Source organism: Zootermopsis nevadensis, unplaced genomic scaffold, assembly GCF_977971745.1.
Source record: "Zootermopsis nevadensis isolate Lab colony 2312 unplaced genomic scaffold, Znev_1.0 Znev_ptg000004l, whole genome shotgun sequence".
Lineage (NCBI taxonomy): Eukaryota > Metazoa > Arthropoda > Insecta > Blattodea > Termopsidae > Zootermopsis > Zootermopsis nevadensis.
The window spans coordinates 3,835,085-3,851,344 of NW_028259136.1; the positions used below are offsets into that span (position 1 = coordinate 3,835,085).

The window sequence follows — 16,260 nt, forward strand, 5'->3', positions numbered from 1 at the left end:
CGACCCACTAGCTTCCGAGATACGGGTCTTTAAATTTCTCAAGGTCATATATTTTCATGCTTATATCTGCCAAACGATAAATATCTGGTTAACCATGCTCATGTCAAAATGAGGCCAGGTATAGGTCAAGGTGATATGGAAGTCTTGAGTAAATCTTCCCACTAGTTTCCAGATACGGGTCTTTAAAATTCTCAAGGTCATATATTTTCATGCTTATGTCTGCCAAACGTTAAATATCTGGTTAGCTATACACATGTCAAAATGAGGCCATGTATAGGCCAAGGTGATATGGAAGTCTCGACAAAATCGGCCCACTAGTTTCCCAGATACGGGTCTTTAAAATTCTCAAGGTCATATAATTTCATGCTTATATCTGCCAAACGATAAATAGGTGGTTAACCATACTCATGTGAAAATGAGGCCATGTATAGGTCAAGGTGATATGGAAGTCTCGACGAAATCGGCCCACTAGTTTCCCAGATACGGGTCTTTAAAATTCTCAAGGTCATATATTTTCATGCTTATATCTGCCAAACGATAAATAGGTGGTTAACCATACTCATGTCAAAATGAGGCCATGTATAGGTCAAGGTGATATGGAAGTCTTGACAAAATCGCCGCACTAGTTTCCCAGATAAGGGTCTTTAAAATTCTCAAGGTCATATATTTTCATGCTTATATCTGCCAAACGATAAATATCTGGTTAACCATGCTCATGTCAAAATGAGGCCATGTATAGATCAAGGTGATATGTAAGTCTTGACAAAATCGTCCCACTGGTTTCCCAGATACGGGTCTTTAAATTTCTCAAGGTCATATATTTTCATGCTTATATCTGCCAAACGTTAAATATCTGGTTAGCTATACTCATGTCAAAATGAGGTCATGTATAGGCCAAGGTGATATGCAAGTCTCGACAAAATCGGCCCACTAGTTTCCCAGATACGGGTCTTTAAAATTCTCAAGGTCATATATTTTCATGCTTATATCTTCCAAACGTTAAATATCTGGTTAGCTATACTCATGTCAAAATGAGGCCGTGTATAGGCCAAGGTGATATGGAAGTCTCGACAAAATCGGCCCACTAATTTCCCAGATACGGGTCTTTAAAATTCTCAAGGTCATATAATTTTATGCTTATATCTGCCAAACGATAAATAGGTGGTTAGTTATACTCATGTCAAAATGAGGCCATGTATAGGTCAAGGTGATATGGAAGTCTTGACAAAATCTTCCAACTAGTTTCCGAGATACGGGTCTTTAAAATTCTCAAGGTCATATAATTTCATGCTTATATCTGCCAAACGATAAATAGGTGGTTAACAATACTCAAGTCAAAATGAGGCCATGTATAGGTCAAGGTGATATGGAAGTCTCGACGAAATCGGCCCACTAGTTTCCCAGATACGGGTCATTAAAATTCTCAAGGTCATATATTTTCATGCTTATATCTGCCAAACGATAAATAGGTAGTTAACCATACTCATGTCAAAATGAGGCCATGTATAGGTCAAGGTGATATGGAAGTCTCGACGAAATCGGCCCACTGGTTTCCCAGATACGGGTCTTTGAAATTCTCAATGTCATATATTTTCATGCTTATATCTGCCAAACGATAAATAGCTGGTTAACCATACTCGTGTCAAAATGAGGCCATGTATAGGTCAAGGTGATATGGAAGTCTTGACAAAATCGCCCCACTAGTTTCCCAGATAAGGGTCTTTAAAATTCTCAAGGTCATATATTTTCAGGCTTATAACTGCCAAACGATAAATATCTGGTTAGCCATACTCATGTCGAAATGAGGCCATGTATAGGTCAAGGTGATATGGAAGTCTCGACAAGATCGGCACACTAGTTTCCCAGATACGGGTTTTTAAAATTCTCAAGGTCATATATTTTCATGCTTATATCTTCCAAACGATAAATAGCTGGTTAACAATACTCATGTCAAAATGAGGCTATGTATAGGTCAAGGTGACATGAAAGTTTCGACAAAATCGTCCCACTAGCTTCCCAGATACGGATTTTTAAAATTCTCAAGGTCATATATTTTCATGCTTATATCTGCCAAACGATAAATATCTGGTTAACCATGCTCATGTCAAAATGAGGCCATGTATAGGCCAAGGTGATACGGAAGTCTCGACAAAATCGGCCCACTAGTTTCCCAGAAACGGGTCTTTAAAGTTCTCAAGGACATATATTTTCATGCTTATATCTGCCAAACGTTAATTATCTGGTTAGCTATACTCATGTCAAAATGAGGCCATGTATAGGCCAAGGTGATATGGAAGTCTCGACAAAATCGGCCCACTGCTTTCCCAGATACGGGTCTTTAAAATTCTCAATGTCATATATTTTCATGCTTATATCTGCCAAACGATAAATTTGTGGTTAACCATACTCATGTCAAAATGAGGCCATGTATAGGTCAAGGAGATATGGAAGTCTTGTCAAAATCGCCCCACTAGTTTCCCAGATAAGAGTCTTTAAAATTCTCAAGGTCATATATTTTCATGCTTATATCTGCCAAACGTTAAATATCTGGTTAGCTATACTCATGTCAAAATGAGGCCGTGTATAGGCCAAGGTGATATGGAAGTCTCGACAAAATCGGCCCACTAATTTCCGAGATACTGGTCTTTAAAATTCTCAAGGTCATATATTTTCATGCTTATATCTGCCAAACGATAAATAGGTGGTTAACCATACTCATGTCAAAATGAGGCCATGTATAGGTCAAGGTGATATGGAAGTCTCGACGAAATCGGCCCACTAGTTTCCCAGATACGGGTCTTTAAAATTCTCAAGGTCATATATTTTCATGCTTATATCTGCCAAACGATAAATAGGTGGTTAACCATACTCATGTCAAAATGAGGCCATGTATAGGTCAAGGTGATATGGAAGTCTCGACGAAATCGGCCCACTGGTTTCCCAGATACGGGTCTTTAAAATTCTCAATGTCATATATTTTCATGCTTATATCTGCCAAACGATAAATTTGTGGTTAACCATACTCGTGTCAAAATGAGGCCATGTATAGGCCAAGGTGATATGGAAGTCTTGACAAAATCGCCCCACTAGTTTCCCAGATAAGGGTCTTTAAAATTCTCAAGGTCATATATTTTCATGCTTATATCTGCCAAACGATAAATATCTGGTTAACCATGCTCATGTCAAAATGAGGCCATGTATAGATCAAGGTGATATGGAAGTCTTGACAAAATCGTCCCACTAGTTTCCCAGATACGGTTCTTTAAAATTCTCAATGTCATATATTTTCATGCTTATATCTGCCAAACGATAAATAGCTGGTTAATTATACTCGTGTCAAAATGAGGCCATGTTTAGGTCAAGGTGATACGGAAGTCTTGACAAAATCGCCCCACTAGTTTCCCAGATAAGGGTCTTTAAAATTCTCAAGGTCATATATTTTCATGCTTATAATTGCCAAACGATAAATATCTGGTTAGCCATACTCATGTCAAAATGAGGCCATGTATAGGTCAAGGTGATATGGAAGTCTCGACAAGATCGGCACACTAGTTTCCCAGATACGGGTCTTTAAGATTCTCAAGGTCATATATTTTCATGCTTATATCTTCCAAACGATAAATAGCTGGTTAACAATACTCATGTCAAAATGAGTCTATGTATAGTTCAAGGTGACATGAAAGTCTCGACAAAATCGACCCACAAGCTTCCGAGATACGGGTCTTTAAATTTCTCAAGGTCATATATTTTCATGCTTATATCTGCCAAACTATAAATATCTGGTTAACCATGCTCATGTCAAAATGAGGCCATGTATAGGTCAAGGTGATATGGAAGTCTTGAGTAAATCTTCCCACTAGTTTCCCAGATACGGGTCTTTAAAATTCTCAAGGTCATATATTTTCATGCTTATGTCTGCCAAACGTTAAATATCTGGTTAGCTATACACATGTCAAAATGAGGCCATGTATAGGCCAAGGTGATATGGAAGTCTCGACAAAATCGGCCCACTAGTTTCCCAGATACGGGTCTTTAAAATTCTCAAGGTCATATATTTTCATGCTTATATCTGCCAAACGTTAAATATCTGGTTAGCTATACTCATGTCAAAATGAGGCCGTGTATAGGCCAAGGTGATATGGAAGTCTCGACAAAATCGGCCCACTAATTTCCGAGATACGGGTCTTTAAAATTCTCAAGGTCATATAATTTCATGCTTATATCTGCCAAACGATAAATAGGTGGTTAACCATACTCATGTGAAAATGAGGCCATGTATAGGTCAAGGTGATATGGAAGTCTCGACGAAATCGGCCCACTAGTTTCCCAGATACGGGTCTTTAAAATTCTCAAGGTCATATATTTTCATGCTTATATCTGCCAAACGATAAATAGGTGGTTAACCATACTCATGTCAAAATGAGGCCATGTATAGGTCAAGGTGATATGGAAGTCTTGACAAAATCGCCGCACTAGTTTCCCAGATAAGGGTCTTTAAAATTCTCAAGGTCATATATTTTCATGCTTATATCTGCCAAACGATAAATATCTGGTTAACCATGCTCATGTCAAAATGAGGCCATGTATAGATCAAGGTGATATGGAAGTCTTGACAAAATCGTCCCACTAGTTTCCCAGATACGGGTCTTTAAATTTCTCAAGGTCATATATTTTTATGCTTATATCTGCCAAACGTTAAATATCTGGTTAGCTATACTCATGTCAAAATGAGGTCATGTATAGGCCAAGGTGATATGCAAGTCTCGACAAAATCGGCCCACTAGTTTCCCAGATACGGGTCTTTAAAATTCTCAAGGTCATATATTTTCATGCTTATATCTTCCAAACGTTAAATATCTGGTTAGCTATACTCATGTCAAAATGAGGCCGTGTATAGGCCAAGGTGATATGGAAGTCTCGACAAAATCGGCCCACTAATTTCCCAGATACGGGTCTTTAAAATTCTCAAGGTCATATAATTTTATGCTTATATCTGCCAAACGATAAATAGGTGGTTAGTTATACTCATGTCAAAATGAGGCCATGTATAGGTCAAGGTGATATGGAAGTCTTGACAAAATCTTCCAACTAGTTTCCGAGATACGGGTCTTTAAAATTCTCAAGGTCATATAATTTCATGCTTATATCTGCCAAACGATAAATAGGTGGTTAACAATACTCAAGTCAAAATGAGGCCATGTATAGGTCAAGGTGATATGGAAGTCTCGACGAAATCGGCCCACTAGTTTCCCAGATACGGGTCATTAAAATTCTCAAGGTCATATATTTTCATGCTTATATCTGCCAAACGATAAATAGGTAGTTAACCATACTCATGTCAAAATGAGGCCATGTATAGGTCAAGGTGATATGGAAGTCTCGACGAAATCGGCCCACTGGTTTCCCAGATACGGGTCTTTGAAATTCTCAATGTCATATATTTTCATGCTTATATCTGCCAAACGATAAATAGCTGGTTAACCATACTCGTGTCAAAATGAGGCCATGTATAGGTCAAGGTGATATGGAAGTCTTGACAAAATCGCCCCACTAGTTTCCCAGATAAGGGTCTTTAAAATTCTCAAGGTCATATATTTTCAGGCTTATAACTGCCAAACGATAAATATCTGGTTAGCCATACTCATGTCGAAATGAGGCCATGTATAGGTCAAGGTGATATGGAAGTCTCGACAAGATCGGCACACTAGTTTCCCAGATACGGGTTTTTAAAATTCTCAAGGTCATATATTTTCATGCTTATATCTTCCAAACGATAAATAGCTGGTTAACAATACTCATGTCAAAATGAGGCTATGTATAGGTCAAGGTGACATGAAAGTTTCGACAAAATCGTCCCACTAGCTTCCCAGATACGGGTTTTTAAAATTCTCAAGGTCATATATTTTCATGCTTATATCTGCCAAACGATAAATATCTGGTTAACCATGCTCATGTCAAAATGAGGCCATGTATAGGCCAAGGTGATACGGAAGTCTCGACAAAATCGGCCCACTAGTTTCCCAGATACGGGTCTTTAAAGTTCTCAAGGACATATATTTTCATGCTTATATCTGCCAAACGTTAAATATCTGGTTAGCTATACTCATGTCAAAATGAGGCCATGTATAGGCCAAGGTGATATGGAAGTCTCGACAAAATCGGCCCACTGCTTTCCCAGATACGGGTCTTTAAAATTCTCAATGTCATATATTTTCATGCTTATATCTGCCAAACGATAAATTTGTGGTTAACCATACTCATGTCAAAATGAGGCCATGTATAGGTCAAGGAGATATGGAAGTCTTGTCAAAATCGCCCCACTAGTTTCCCAGATAAGAGTCTTTAAAATTCTCAAGGTCATATATTTTCATGCTTATATCTGCCAAACGTTAAATATCTGGTTAGCTATACTCATGTCAAAATGAGGCCGTGTATAGGCCAAGGTGATATGGAAGTCTCGACAAAATCGGCCCACTAATTTCCGAGATACTGGTCTTTAAAATTCTCAAGGTCATATATTTTCATGCTTATATCTGCCAAACGATAAATAGGTGGTTAACCATACTCATGTCAAAATGAGGCCATGTATAGGTCAAGGTGATATGGAAGTCTCGACGAAATCGGCCAACTAGTTTCCCAGATACGGGTCTTTAAAATTCTCAAGGTCATATATTTTCATGCTTATATCTGCCAAACGATAAATAGGTGGTTAACCATACTCATGTCAAAATGAGGCCATGTATAGGTCAAGGTGATATGGAAGTCTCGACGAAATCGGCCCACTGGTTTCCCAGATACGGGTCTTTAAAATTCTCAATGTCATATATTTTCATGCTTATATCTGCCAAACGATAAATAGCTGGTTAACCATACTCGTGTCAAAATGAGGCCATGTATAGGCCAAGGTGATATGGAAGTCTTGACAAAATCGCCCCACTAGTTTCCCAGATAAGGGTCTTTAAAATTCTCAAGGTCATATATTTTCATGCTTATATCTGCCAAACGATAAATATCTGGTTAACCATGCTCATGTCAAAATGAGGCCATGTATAGATCAAGGTGATATGGAAGTCTTGACAAAATCGTCCCACTAGTTTCCCAGATACGGTTCTTTAAAATTCTCAAGGTCATATATTTTCATGCTTATATCTGCCAAACGTTAAATATCTGGTTAGCTATACTCATGTCAAAATGAGGTCATGTATAGGCCAAGGTGATATGGAAGTCTCGACAAAATCGGCCCACTAGTTTCCCAGATACGGGTCTTTAAAATTCTCAAGGTCATATATTTTCATGCTTATATCTTCCAAACGTTAAATATCTGGTTAGCTATACTCATGTCAAAATGAGGCCGTGTATAGGCCAAGGTGATATGGAAGTCTCGACAAAATCGGCCCACTAATTTCCCAGATACGGGTCTTTAAAATTCTCAAGGTCATATAATTTTATGCTTATATCTGCCAAACGATAAATAGGTGGTTAGTTATACTCATGTCAAAATGAGGCCATGTATAGGTCAAGGTGATATGGAAGTCTTGACAAAATCTTCCAACTAGTTTCCGAGATACGGGTCTTTAAAATTCTCAAGGTCATATAATTTCATGCTTATATCTGCCAAACGATAAATAGGTGGTTAACAATACTCAAGTCAAAATGAGGCCATGTATAGGTCAAGGTGATATGGAAGTCTCGACGAAATCGGCCCACTAGTTTCCCAGATACGGGTCATTAAAATTCTCAAGGTCATATATTTTCATGCTTATATCTGCCAAACGTTAAATATCTGGTTAGCTATACTCATGTCAAAATGAGGCCATGTATAGGCCAAGGTGATATGGAAGTCTCGACAAAATCGGCCCACTGCTTTCCCAGATACGGGTCTTTAAAATTCTCAATGTCATATATTTTCATGCTTATATCTGCCAAACGATAAATTTGTGGTTAACCATACTCATGTCAAAATGAGGCCATGTATAGGTCAAGGTGATATGGAAGTCTTGTCAAAATCGCCCCACTAGTTTCCCAGATAAGAGTCTTTAAAATTCTCAAGGTCATATATTTTCATGCTTATATCTGCCAAACGTTAAATATCTGGTTAGCTATACTCATGTCAAAATGAGGCCGTGTATAGGCCAAGGTGATATGGAAGTCTCGACAAAATCGGCCCACTAATTTCCGAGATACTGGTCTTTAAATTTCTCAAGGTCATATAATTTCATGCTTATATCTGCCAAACGATAAATAGGTGGTTAACCATACTCATGTCAAAATGAGGCCATGTATAGGTCAAGGTGATATGGAAGTCTCGACGAAATCGGCTCACTAGTTTCCCAGATACGGGTCTTTAAAATTCTCAAGGTCATATATTTTCATGCTTATATCTGCCAAACGATAAATAGGTGGTTAACCATACTCATGTCAAAATGAGGCCATGTATAGGTCAAGGTGATATGGAAGTCTCGACGAAATCGGCCCACTGGTTTCCCAGGTACGGGTCTTTAAAATTCTCAATGTCATATATTTTCATGCTTATATCTGCCAAACGATAAATAGCTGGTTAACCATACTCATGTCAAAATAAGGCCATGTATAGGTCAAGGTGATATGGAAGTCTTGACAAAATCGCGCCACTAGTTTCCCAGATAAGGGTCTTTAAAATTCTCAAGGTCATATATTTTCATGCTTATAACTGCCAAACGATAAATATCTGGTTAGCCATACTCATGTCAAAATGAGGCCATGTATAGGTCAAGGTGATATGGAAGTCTCGACAAGTTCGGCACACTAGTTTCCCAGATATGGGTCTTTAAAATTCTCAAGGTCATATATTTTCATGCTTATATCTTCCAAACGATAAATAGCTGGTTAACAATACTCATGTCAAAATGAGGCTATGTATAGGTCAAGGTGACATGAAAGTTTCGACAAAATCGTCCCACTAGCTTTCCAGATACGGGTCTTTAAAATTCTCAAGGTCATATATTTTCATGCTTATATCTGCCAAACGATAAATATCTGGTTAACCATGCTCATGTCAAAATGAGGCCATGTATAGGCCAAGGTGATATGGAAGTCTCGACAAAATCGGCCCACTAGTTTCCCAGATACGGGTCTTTAAAGTTCTCAAGGTCATATATTTTCATGCTTATATCTGCCAAACGTTAAATATCTGGTTAGCTATACTCATGTCAAAATGAGGCCATGTATAGGCCAAGGTGATATGGAAGTCTCGACAAAATCGGCCCACTGCTTTCCCAGATACGGGTCTTTAAAATTCTCAATGTCATATATTTTCATGCTTATATCTGCCAAACGATAAATTTGTGGTTAACCATACTCATGTCAAAATGAGGCCATGTATAGGTCAAGGTGACATGAAAGTGTCGACAAAATCGACCCACTAGCTTCCCAGATACGGGTCTTTAAAATTCTCAAGGTCATATATTTTTATGCTTATATCTGCCAAACGATAAATATCTGGTTAACCATGCTCATGTCAAAATGAGGCCATGTATAGATCAAGGTGATATGGAAGTCTTGACAAAATCGTCCCACTAGTTTCCCAGATACGGGTCTTTAAAATTCTCAAGGTCATATATTTTCATGCTTATATCTGCCAAACGTTAAATATCTGGTTAGCTATACTCATGTCAAAATGAGGTCATGTATAGGCCAAGGTGATATGGAAGTCTCGACAAAATCGGCCCACTAGTTTCCCAGATACGGGTCTTTAAAATTCTCAAGGTCATATATTTTCATGCTTATATCTTCCAAACGTTAAATATCTGGTTAGCTATACTCATGTCAAAATGAGGCCGTGTATAGGCCAAGGTGATATGGAAGTCTCGACAAAATCGGCCCACTAATTTCCCAGATACGGGTCTTTAAAATTCTCAAGGTCATATAATTTTATGCTTATATCTGCCAAACGATAAATAGGTGGTTAGTTATACTCATGTCAAAATGAGGCCATGTATAGGTCAAGGTGATATGGAAGTCTCGACGAAATCGGCCCACTGGTTTCCCAGATACGGGTCTTTAAAATTCTCAAGGTCATATATTTTCATGCTTATATCTGCCAAACGATAAATAGCTGGTTAACCATACTCGTGTCAAAATGAGGCCATGTATAGGACAAGGTAATATGGAAGTCTTGACAAAATCGCCCCACTAGTTTCCCAGATAAGGGTCTTTAAATTTCTCAAGGTCATATATTTTCATGCTTATATCTGCCAAACGATAGATATCTGGTTAACCATGCTCATGTTAAAATGAGGCCATGTATAGTTCAAGGTGATATGGAAGTCTCGACGAAATCGGCCCACTATTTTCCCAGATTCGGGTCTTTAAAATTCTCAAGGTCATATATTTTCATGCTTATATCTGCCAAACGATAAATAGGTGGTTAACCATACTCATGTCAAAATGAGGCCATGTATAGCTCAAGGTGATATGGAAGTCTCGACGAAATCGGCCAACTGGTTTCCCAGATATGGGTCTTTAAAATTCTCAAGGTCATATATTTTCATGCTTATATCTGCCAAACGATAAATAGCTGGTTAACCATACTCGTGTCAAAATGAGGCCATGTATAGGTCAAGGTGATATGGAAGTCTTGACAAAATCGCCCCACTAGTTTCCCAGATACAGATCTTTAAAATTCTCAAGGTCATATATTTTCATGCTTATATCTGCCAAACGATAAATATCTGGTTAACCATGCTCATGTCAAAATGAGGCCATATATAGGTCAAGGTGATATGGAAGTCTTGACAAAATCGCCCCACTAGTTTCCCAGATACGGGTCTTTAAAATTCTCAAGGTCATATATTTTCATGCTTATATCTGCCAAACGTTAAATATCTGGTTAGCTATACTCATGTCAAAATGAGGCCATGTATAGGCCAAGGTGATATGGAAGTCTCGACAAATTCGGCCCACTAGTTTCCGAGATACGGGTCTTTAAAATTCTCAAGGTCTTATATTTTTATGCTTATATCTGCCAAACGTTAAATATCTGGTTAGCTATACTCATGTCAAAATGAGGCCATGTATAGGCCAAGGTGATATGGAAGTCTCGACAAAATCGGCACACTAATTTCCCAGATACGGGTCTTTAAAATTTTCAAGGTCATATATTTTCATGCTTATATCTGCCAAACGTTAAATATCTGGTTAGCTATACTCATGTCAAAATGAGGCCATGTATAGGCTAAGGTGATATGGAAGTCTCGACAAAATCGGCACACTAATTTCCCAGATACGGGTCTTTAAAATTCTCAAGGTCATATATTCTCATGCTTATATCTGCCAAACGATAAATATCTGGTTAACCATACTCATGTCAAAATGAGGCCATGTATAGGTCAAGGTGATATGGAAGTCTCAATAAAATCGGCCCACTAGATTCCCAGATACGGGTCTTTAAAATTCTCAAGGTCATATAATTTCATGCTTATATCTGCCAAACGATAAATAGCTGGTTAACCATACTTATGTCAAAATGAGGCCATGTATAGGTCAAGGTGATATGGAAGTCTCGACAAAATCGGCCCACTAGTTTCCCAGATACAGATCTTTAAAATTCTCAAGGTCATATATTTTCATGCTTATATCTGCCAAACGGTAAATATCTGGTTAACCATACTCATGTCAAAATGAGGCCATATAGAGTTCAAGGTCATATGGTAGTCACAACAAGATCGGCCAAGTAGTTTGCGAGATACAGGTCTTCAAAAATCTCAAGGTCATATCTTTTCACGCTTATTTCCTCCAAACCGTAAATACCCGGTTGACTATATTCATGTTAAAATGAGGTCACGGATGGGTCAAGGACATGGCAACACCACGACAAAGATCACACATACTGTTTGAGAATAAGAGGCCTCAAACATTTTCAAGATCATTCGCAATACTATTTTCTCACGTATATACTACATAGAGAACTGTACGAATCTGAGTGACGTTGCAGACAACATTTACAGGTCATGCATGTGTCAAGGTCATGTATAAGTCGCAATATACTCAGTGCCTACATTGTGTTGGGTTAGATTACGTTAAGTTGTGTTAGGTTAGGTTAGCTTAGCTTAGGTTAAGTTAGGTTCCATCCTTACCTTTGCGTGACGTACTTTGTTTCATGAATGGGGTGCATTGTTTCCCCACATATTCCGTCCGTTGGTCATTCTTGATTTAGTATCTTAATTATATTAAATGATTAGTATACACTGTGAAGCTCCTCGCTGTGTAATTTTTGGCATTTCCTCTTTCAGAAACAGCGAGTCATACGTGTTTCAAACGCGCAGAATTTGATAAGGTTAACGTTCTTTCTCTGTAATTACATTTAAAGAAAATATATTTTTTGGCTTAAAATAATAATACATCTCGGTATATGGTACATTGCAAATTAAATACTGTCACAAGTACTCCACACCAAATTGTAATGGCGTTAGTATCTTTTAAGCAAAGTTGTAGCAGATGGAGTTATTCCATATATCAGCTGTTAAAATTTGTTACCAGAATTGTTTAACCCAGTTTTTCTCAACACACCTCTACCGCTGACTTTCTCTCTCTCTCTCTCTCTCTCTCTCTCTCTCTCTCTCTAAAAATTATCTTACAAATTTTAATTAAACAGACTTTAGACTAATTAAAGTATACAAACAACGTGTAGTATTCTACGTTTTTACTCCAGTGTTGAAGTGATAAAGTCTGAACTAACAGCAACACTAAATAATACAATAATAAAAGAATAGAATCTACTCAACTTGTCGACCCCGTAAGCACAACTTACGGGTCTCTGGTTGAGAAACACTGGTTTAAAAAACACGCCGAAACATATGATGTGGATAAGATGATATAGTTGCGTCATATTGTGAAATTTAATTAATTATTCGGTTGTTGTCCGTCTAATCACAGTTCATATATAAAATTTTACAATTAAGATAATTAAAATATCATTTTGTGTTCCTCATCGAACAATCGATTTACAATTGGAACATCTTTTTACAACATGTTTCGGTTTCTATATAAACCATCTTCAGGTGTAAAAATGTTGCATATCAGAAATTGTAATTAAGCTTTAAGTTTATAATTTTAATTTTTACACCTGAAGATGGTTTATATAGAAACCGAAACATGTTGTAAAAAGATGTTCCAATTGTAAATCGATTGTTCGATGAGGAACACAAAATGATATTTTAATTATCTTAATTATAAAATTGTATATATGAATTGTGATTAGACGGACAAAAACCGAATAATTAATATGATGTGGAGTACGACAGCAGAACGCCGAGGTTGAGAACCCACTGTTGTATTCTCTCCCGTGCAGAAAGTGGTTATATTTCCTTCTTCACCGACGACGATCTCGAAGACGATGAAGCAGATGTCCAGGATAATGGTACGCTGACACCGTATCTATAAGACGCATGTCATATGATAGAACGAGCACTAACCATATCATTAGAAGCCTCAAGCTCTCAGCAGACCCATCTGTTAAATTTGCACTACGATGTGTTGGAACTTTTGAATGGTGGTGTGCTAACGTTTCAGAGGGGCATGTCTTGAAGAAAGATAAAATAAAGGCAAACTTCGTTATTAAATGCTATATGTACTCGATTGTCAGACACTGACTCCATTTTGTATTGATGTGAGCCGGTAAGCATTAAGCTCCGGCCGTTTTACAAATAAGGAAACGTCGATATCCATTTGAATCGATTGTATGCAGTCGAGGATAATTGTATTCTGTACCAAATTCATCGTATTGCCGAAGACATAAACAGCTGTCTCTGAAATGTCTGCAGATCACCTAAACACAACACAAAAGCTCCATCACAAGTTTGTAGAAGCATGTTTGCTCATAAACACAGGTCAAGGATAGATCAATCTCAAAAGGTTGATTGTTTAATTTTTTGAACAGTTGTCTACTATTAACGACGACTTGCCTTGTAAAATATATACACACTCTTCGAAGTCTAATAGACCTGGATGCCAGTTTGTCAGAAATGGATTGAGTGTCTTATATTTGGTTTCTTACAGAGGTGAAAATGTTTGTTATGATCTCCTGGGACTTAACGTCTTGTAGTCTTGTAGTCTTGTAGATGGCTACCAACGTTTCGGTTGAACGTATTTCCTACATCTTCAGGGTTTCTGGCGTCACAACCCAGGAGACCAGAACTGATTATTGAATATCTTGTTGCTATCTGAGCTTGACTGTTGTAAATTAACGACTCGATGGGCTGTGAATTGATTCAGTAGCAATCTGCAACAGTGAAGTGTTAAAAACGGGATTTTTTATTTTACACAATTGAAAACATTTGCTTGCTTGTTTGCTTACTTATTTCAAGTAGTACCTACTTGGGATAATAATGTTATCGATGCAATTAAGAATGGAATATGTGTTAATAACAATTAATACATATTACATTATATAATTGTTATTATTATATTTATATATAACACTTTAACAGTAATTTATAATATTAATATATTATAATTAATATACGTATTTACATATATATTAATATATTTGGACTAACATGAGGACTGCCAAATATTTTAGTGTGATTCATATTATTATTAATTATGGATAAACTAAATATTATAAGATTAATATGAATTCGTTGTTGTCTCTTCAAAATTACGAGTGTAATGAGTTTGTGTGGTTCTGTGCTCTGAACAAAGTTAATACATTCTAAAGACTTGTGGACATGTGATATCCATCCAGCCATTCGCATGTCTCATCTCTCAAATCAAGTACCGTTTTTGATTTAATTTGATTTTGGGGGGTCTAGCGTACATCCTAATTATGAAGCTGAAACGGAATTGCATTAAAATTCCCAGAACGTATTATCACGCAAAGTATTCGTATTTGCCCCCTACGTTTATCTGAGACGTTTTCTAAAATATGATGCGTACTTAAAGACTGCAAGGAAAAATGAAGTTTCAGAAAGAACTTGGGAGCTTTCTCTCCTTTCGTGTGTTTGTATCTACAAAGAAAGAATGCCATAAGTTATAAATACAGATACATTAATAGAGAACATATACATATAGAGTGGTGCAAAATTCAGGACTCACTGTCCATTCCTCGAATATAATATCTTTGTCTCATCCATTTTGAATATTTAGAGTAAAGGTATTTGTAAGGGTAAACATAAAAAAGCAAATTAAATGCAAGTTCATAAGGCAAAAAAAATATTCATTGGGGTTTTAATTTGTAAGTGTGTTTTGACTTCTGCACCATTCTGCATAGTTACAAAACTTAGTGAGCTTTCCCCGTGCATAATTTACAGTGTTATACAGTTCTATAGATTTACACCAACCGGAAGTTTGTCAGCTAAAACGTAAAATGTTTGCTTTGTCATCATGTTTATAGTATGTAGCACATAAGGAAGTGAACTAGCTCTATACGAGATTTAATATGACTGGTTACAATCGTTTGCTATTTCTTGTCTTGATGCAGAACACATCTGCATGGCCACCATATTTTTAATTTACATTTTACAAAAACATCACCATAACATATAATTCGGGGACCAAAATTAAATCTGATAAATTAATTTCAGTAACACAAAACCAAGTGTCTTTAACTGCATAAACAGAGCGTTAAAATGCCGCTTTAAAGAACTAATTTTGATACGCTCATTTCATTATTTATTTTTGAGAAAAGTTCTGAAGCAATCAGGAATAAAGGTACAAAAACAGATACCTTAGTACCACGAAAATCTTTCGTTTGAAAAATTACAAATTCTTTCATCAAATATCATCAGCACAATACACCAAGGTGAGAAGTTTGAGACTTCTGCCACGTGATGGAAGACGACCTCTGGAAAGGCGAGTGCAAGATACCTTGGACACACTTTACAGATAGTTTGTATCTGCCGTCGTGTAAGCACAGGGAACAATAGGACAGTGCCAACTCTATTAAGGAGAAAAGATAATTTAAAAGATATCTTAATCGTTTTATTAAAGAACACTGTAAATGAATTGTAGCATAACTAAAAAAGAATTGAATTCATTTCCCTCGTTTTAATAAAGGATTTTTATCACGCATTCATGAATGTTGAATTAGTGATGAACTCATGGGATGAGAATGTATGAAAGTTCCTACAGAATATCATTTGCTTAACGCATAGCCTCACCTTAAAACTTCTCACTCCCAAAAAAAAGCGAAGCTACACCCTGTTGCAGTAAGAACTAGGTACAGGAAACAATAGACGAGAATATGCACCCGTCGCCTTAGCTACACCCACTCCACAACAGCAC

The 16,260-nt window shown here is 37.1% G+C and overlaps 1 protein-coding gene across 6 annotated transcripts in view; it reads left to right on the forward strand.

The window, feature by feature from the left end:
• Nucleotides 1-16,260, forward strand: part of LOC110833266 (uncharacterized) — a 167,595-nt gene that overhangs the window by 113,709 nt on the left and 37,626 nt on the right. For 4 of the 6 annotated variants that reach the window (XM_087342900.1, XM_087342901.1, XM_087342902.1 and 1 more), the window contains one exon: nucleotides 13,328-13,396. The exons of the other annotated variants lie outside the window; for them this stretch is intronic. In XM_087342900.1, the coding sequence (XP_087199026.1) occupies nucleotides 13,328-13,396 (69 nt within the window). The remainder of the gene's footprint in view (nucleotides 1-13,327; nucleotides 13,397-16,260) is intronic. 6 annotated transcript variants of the gene reach the window in all.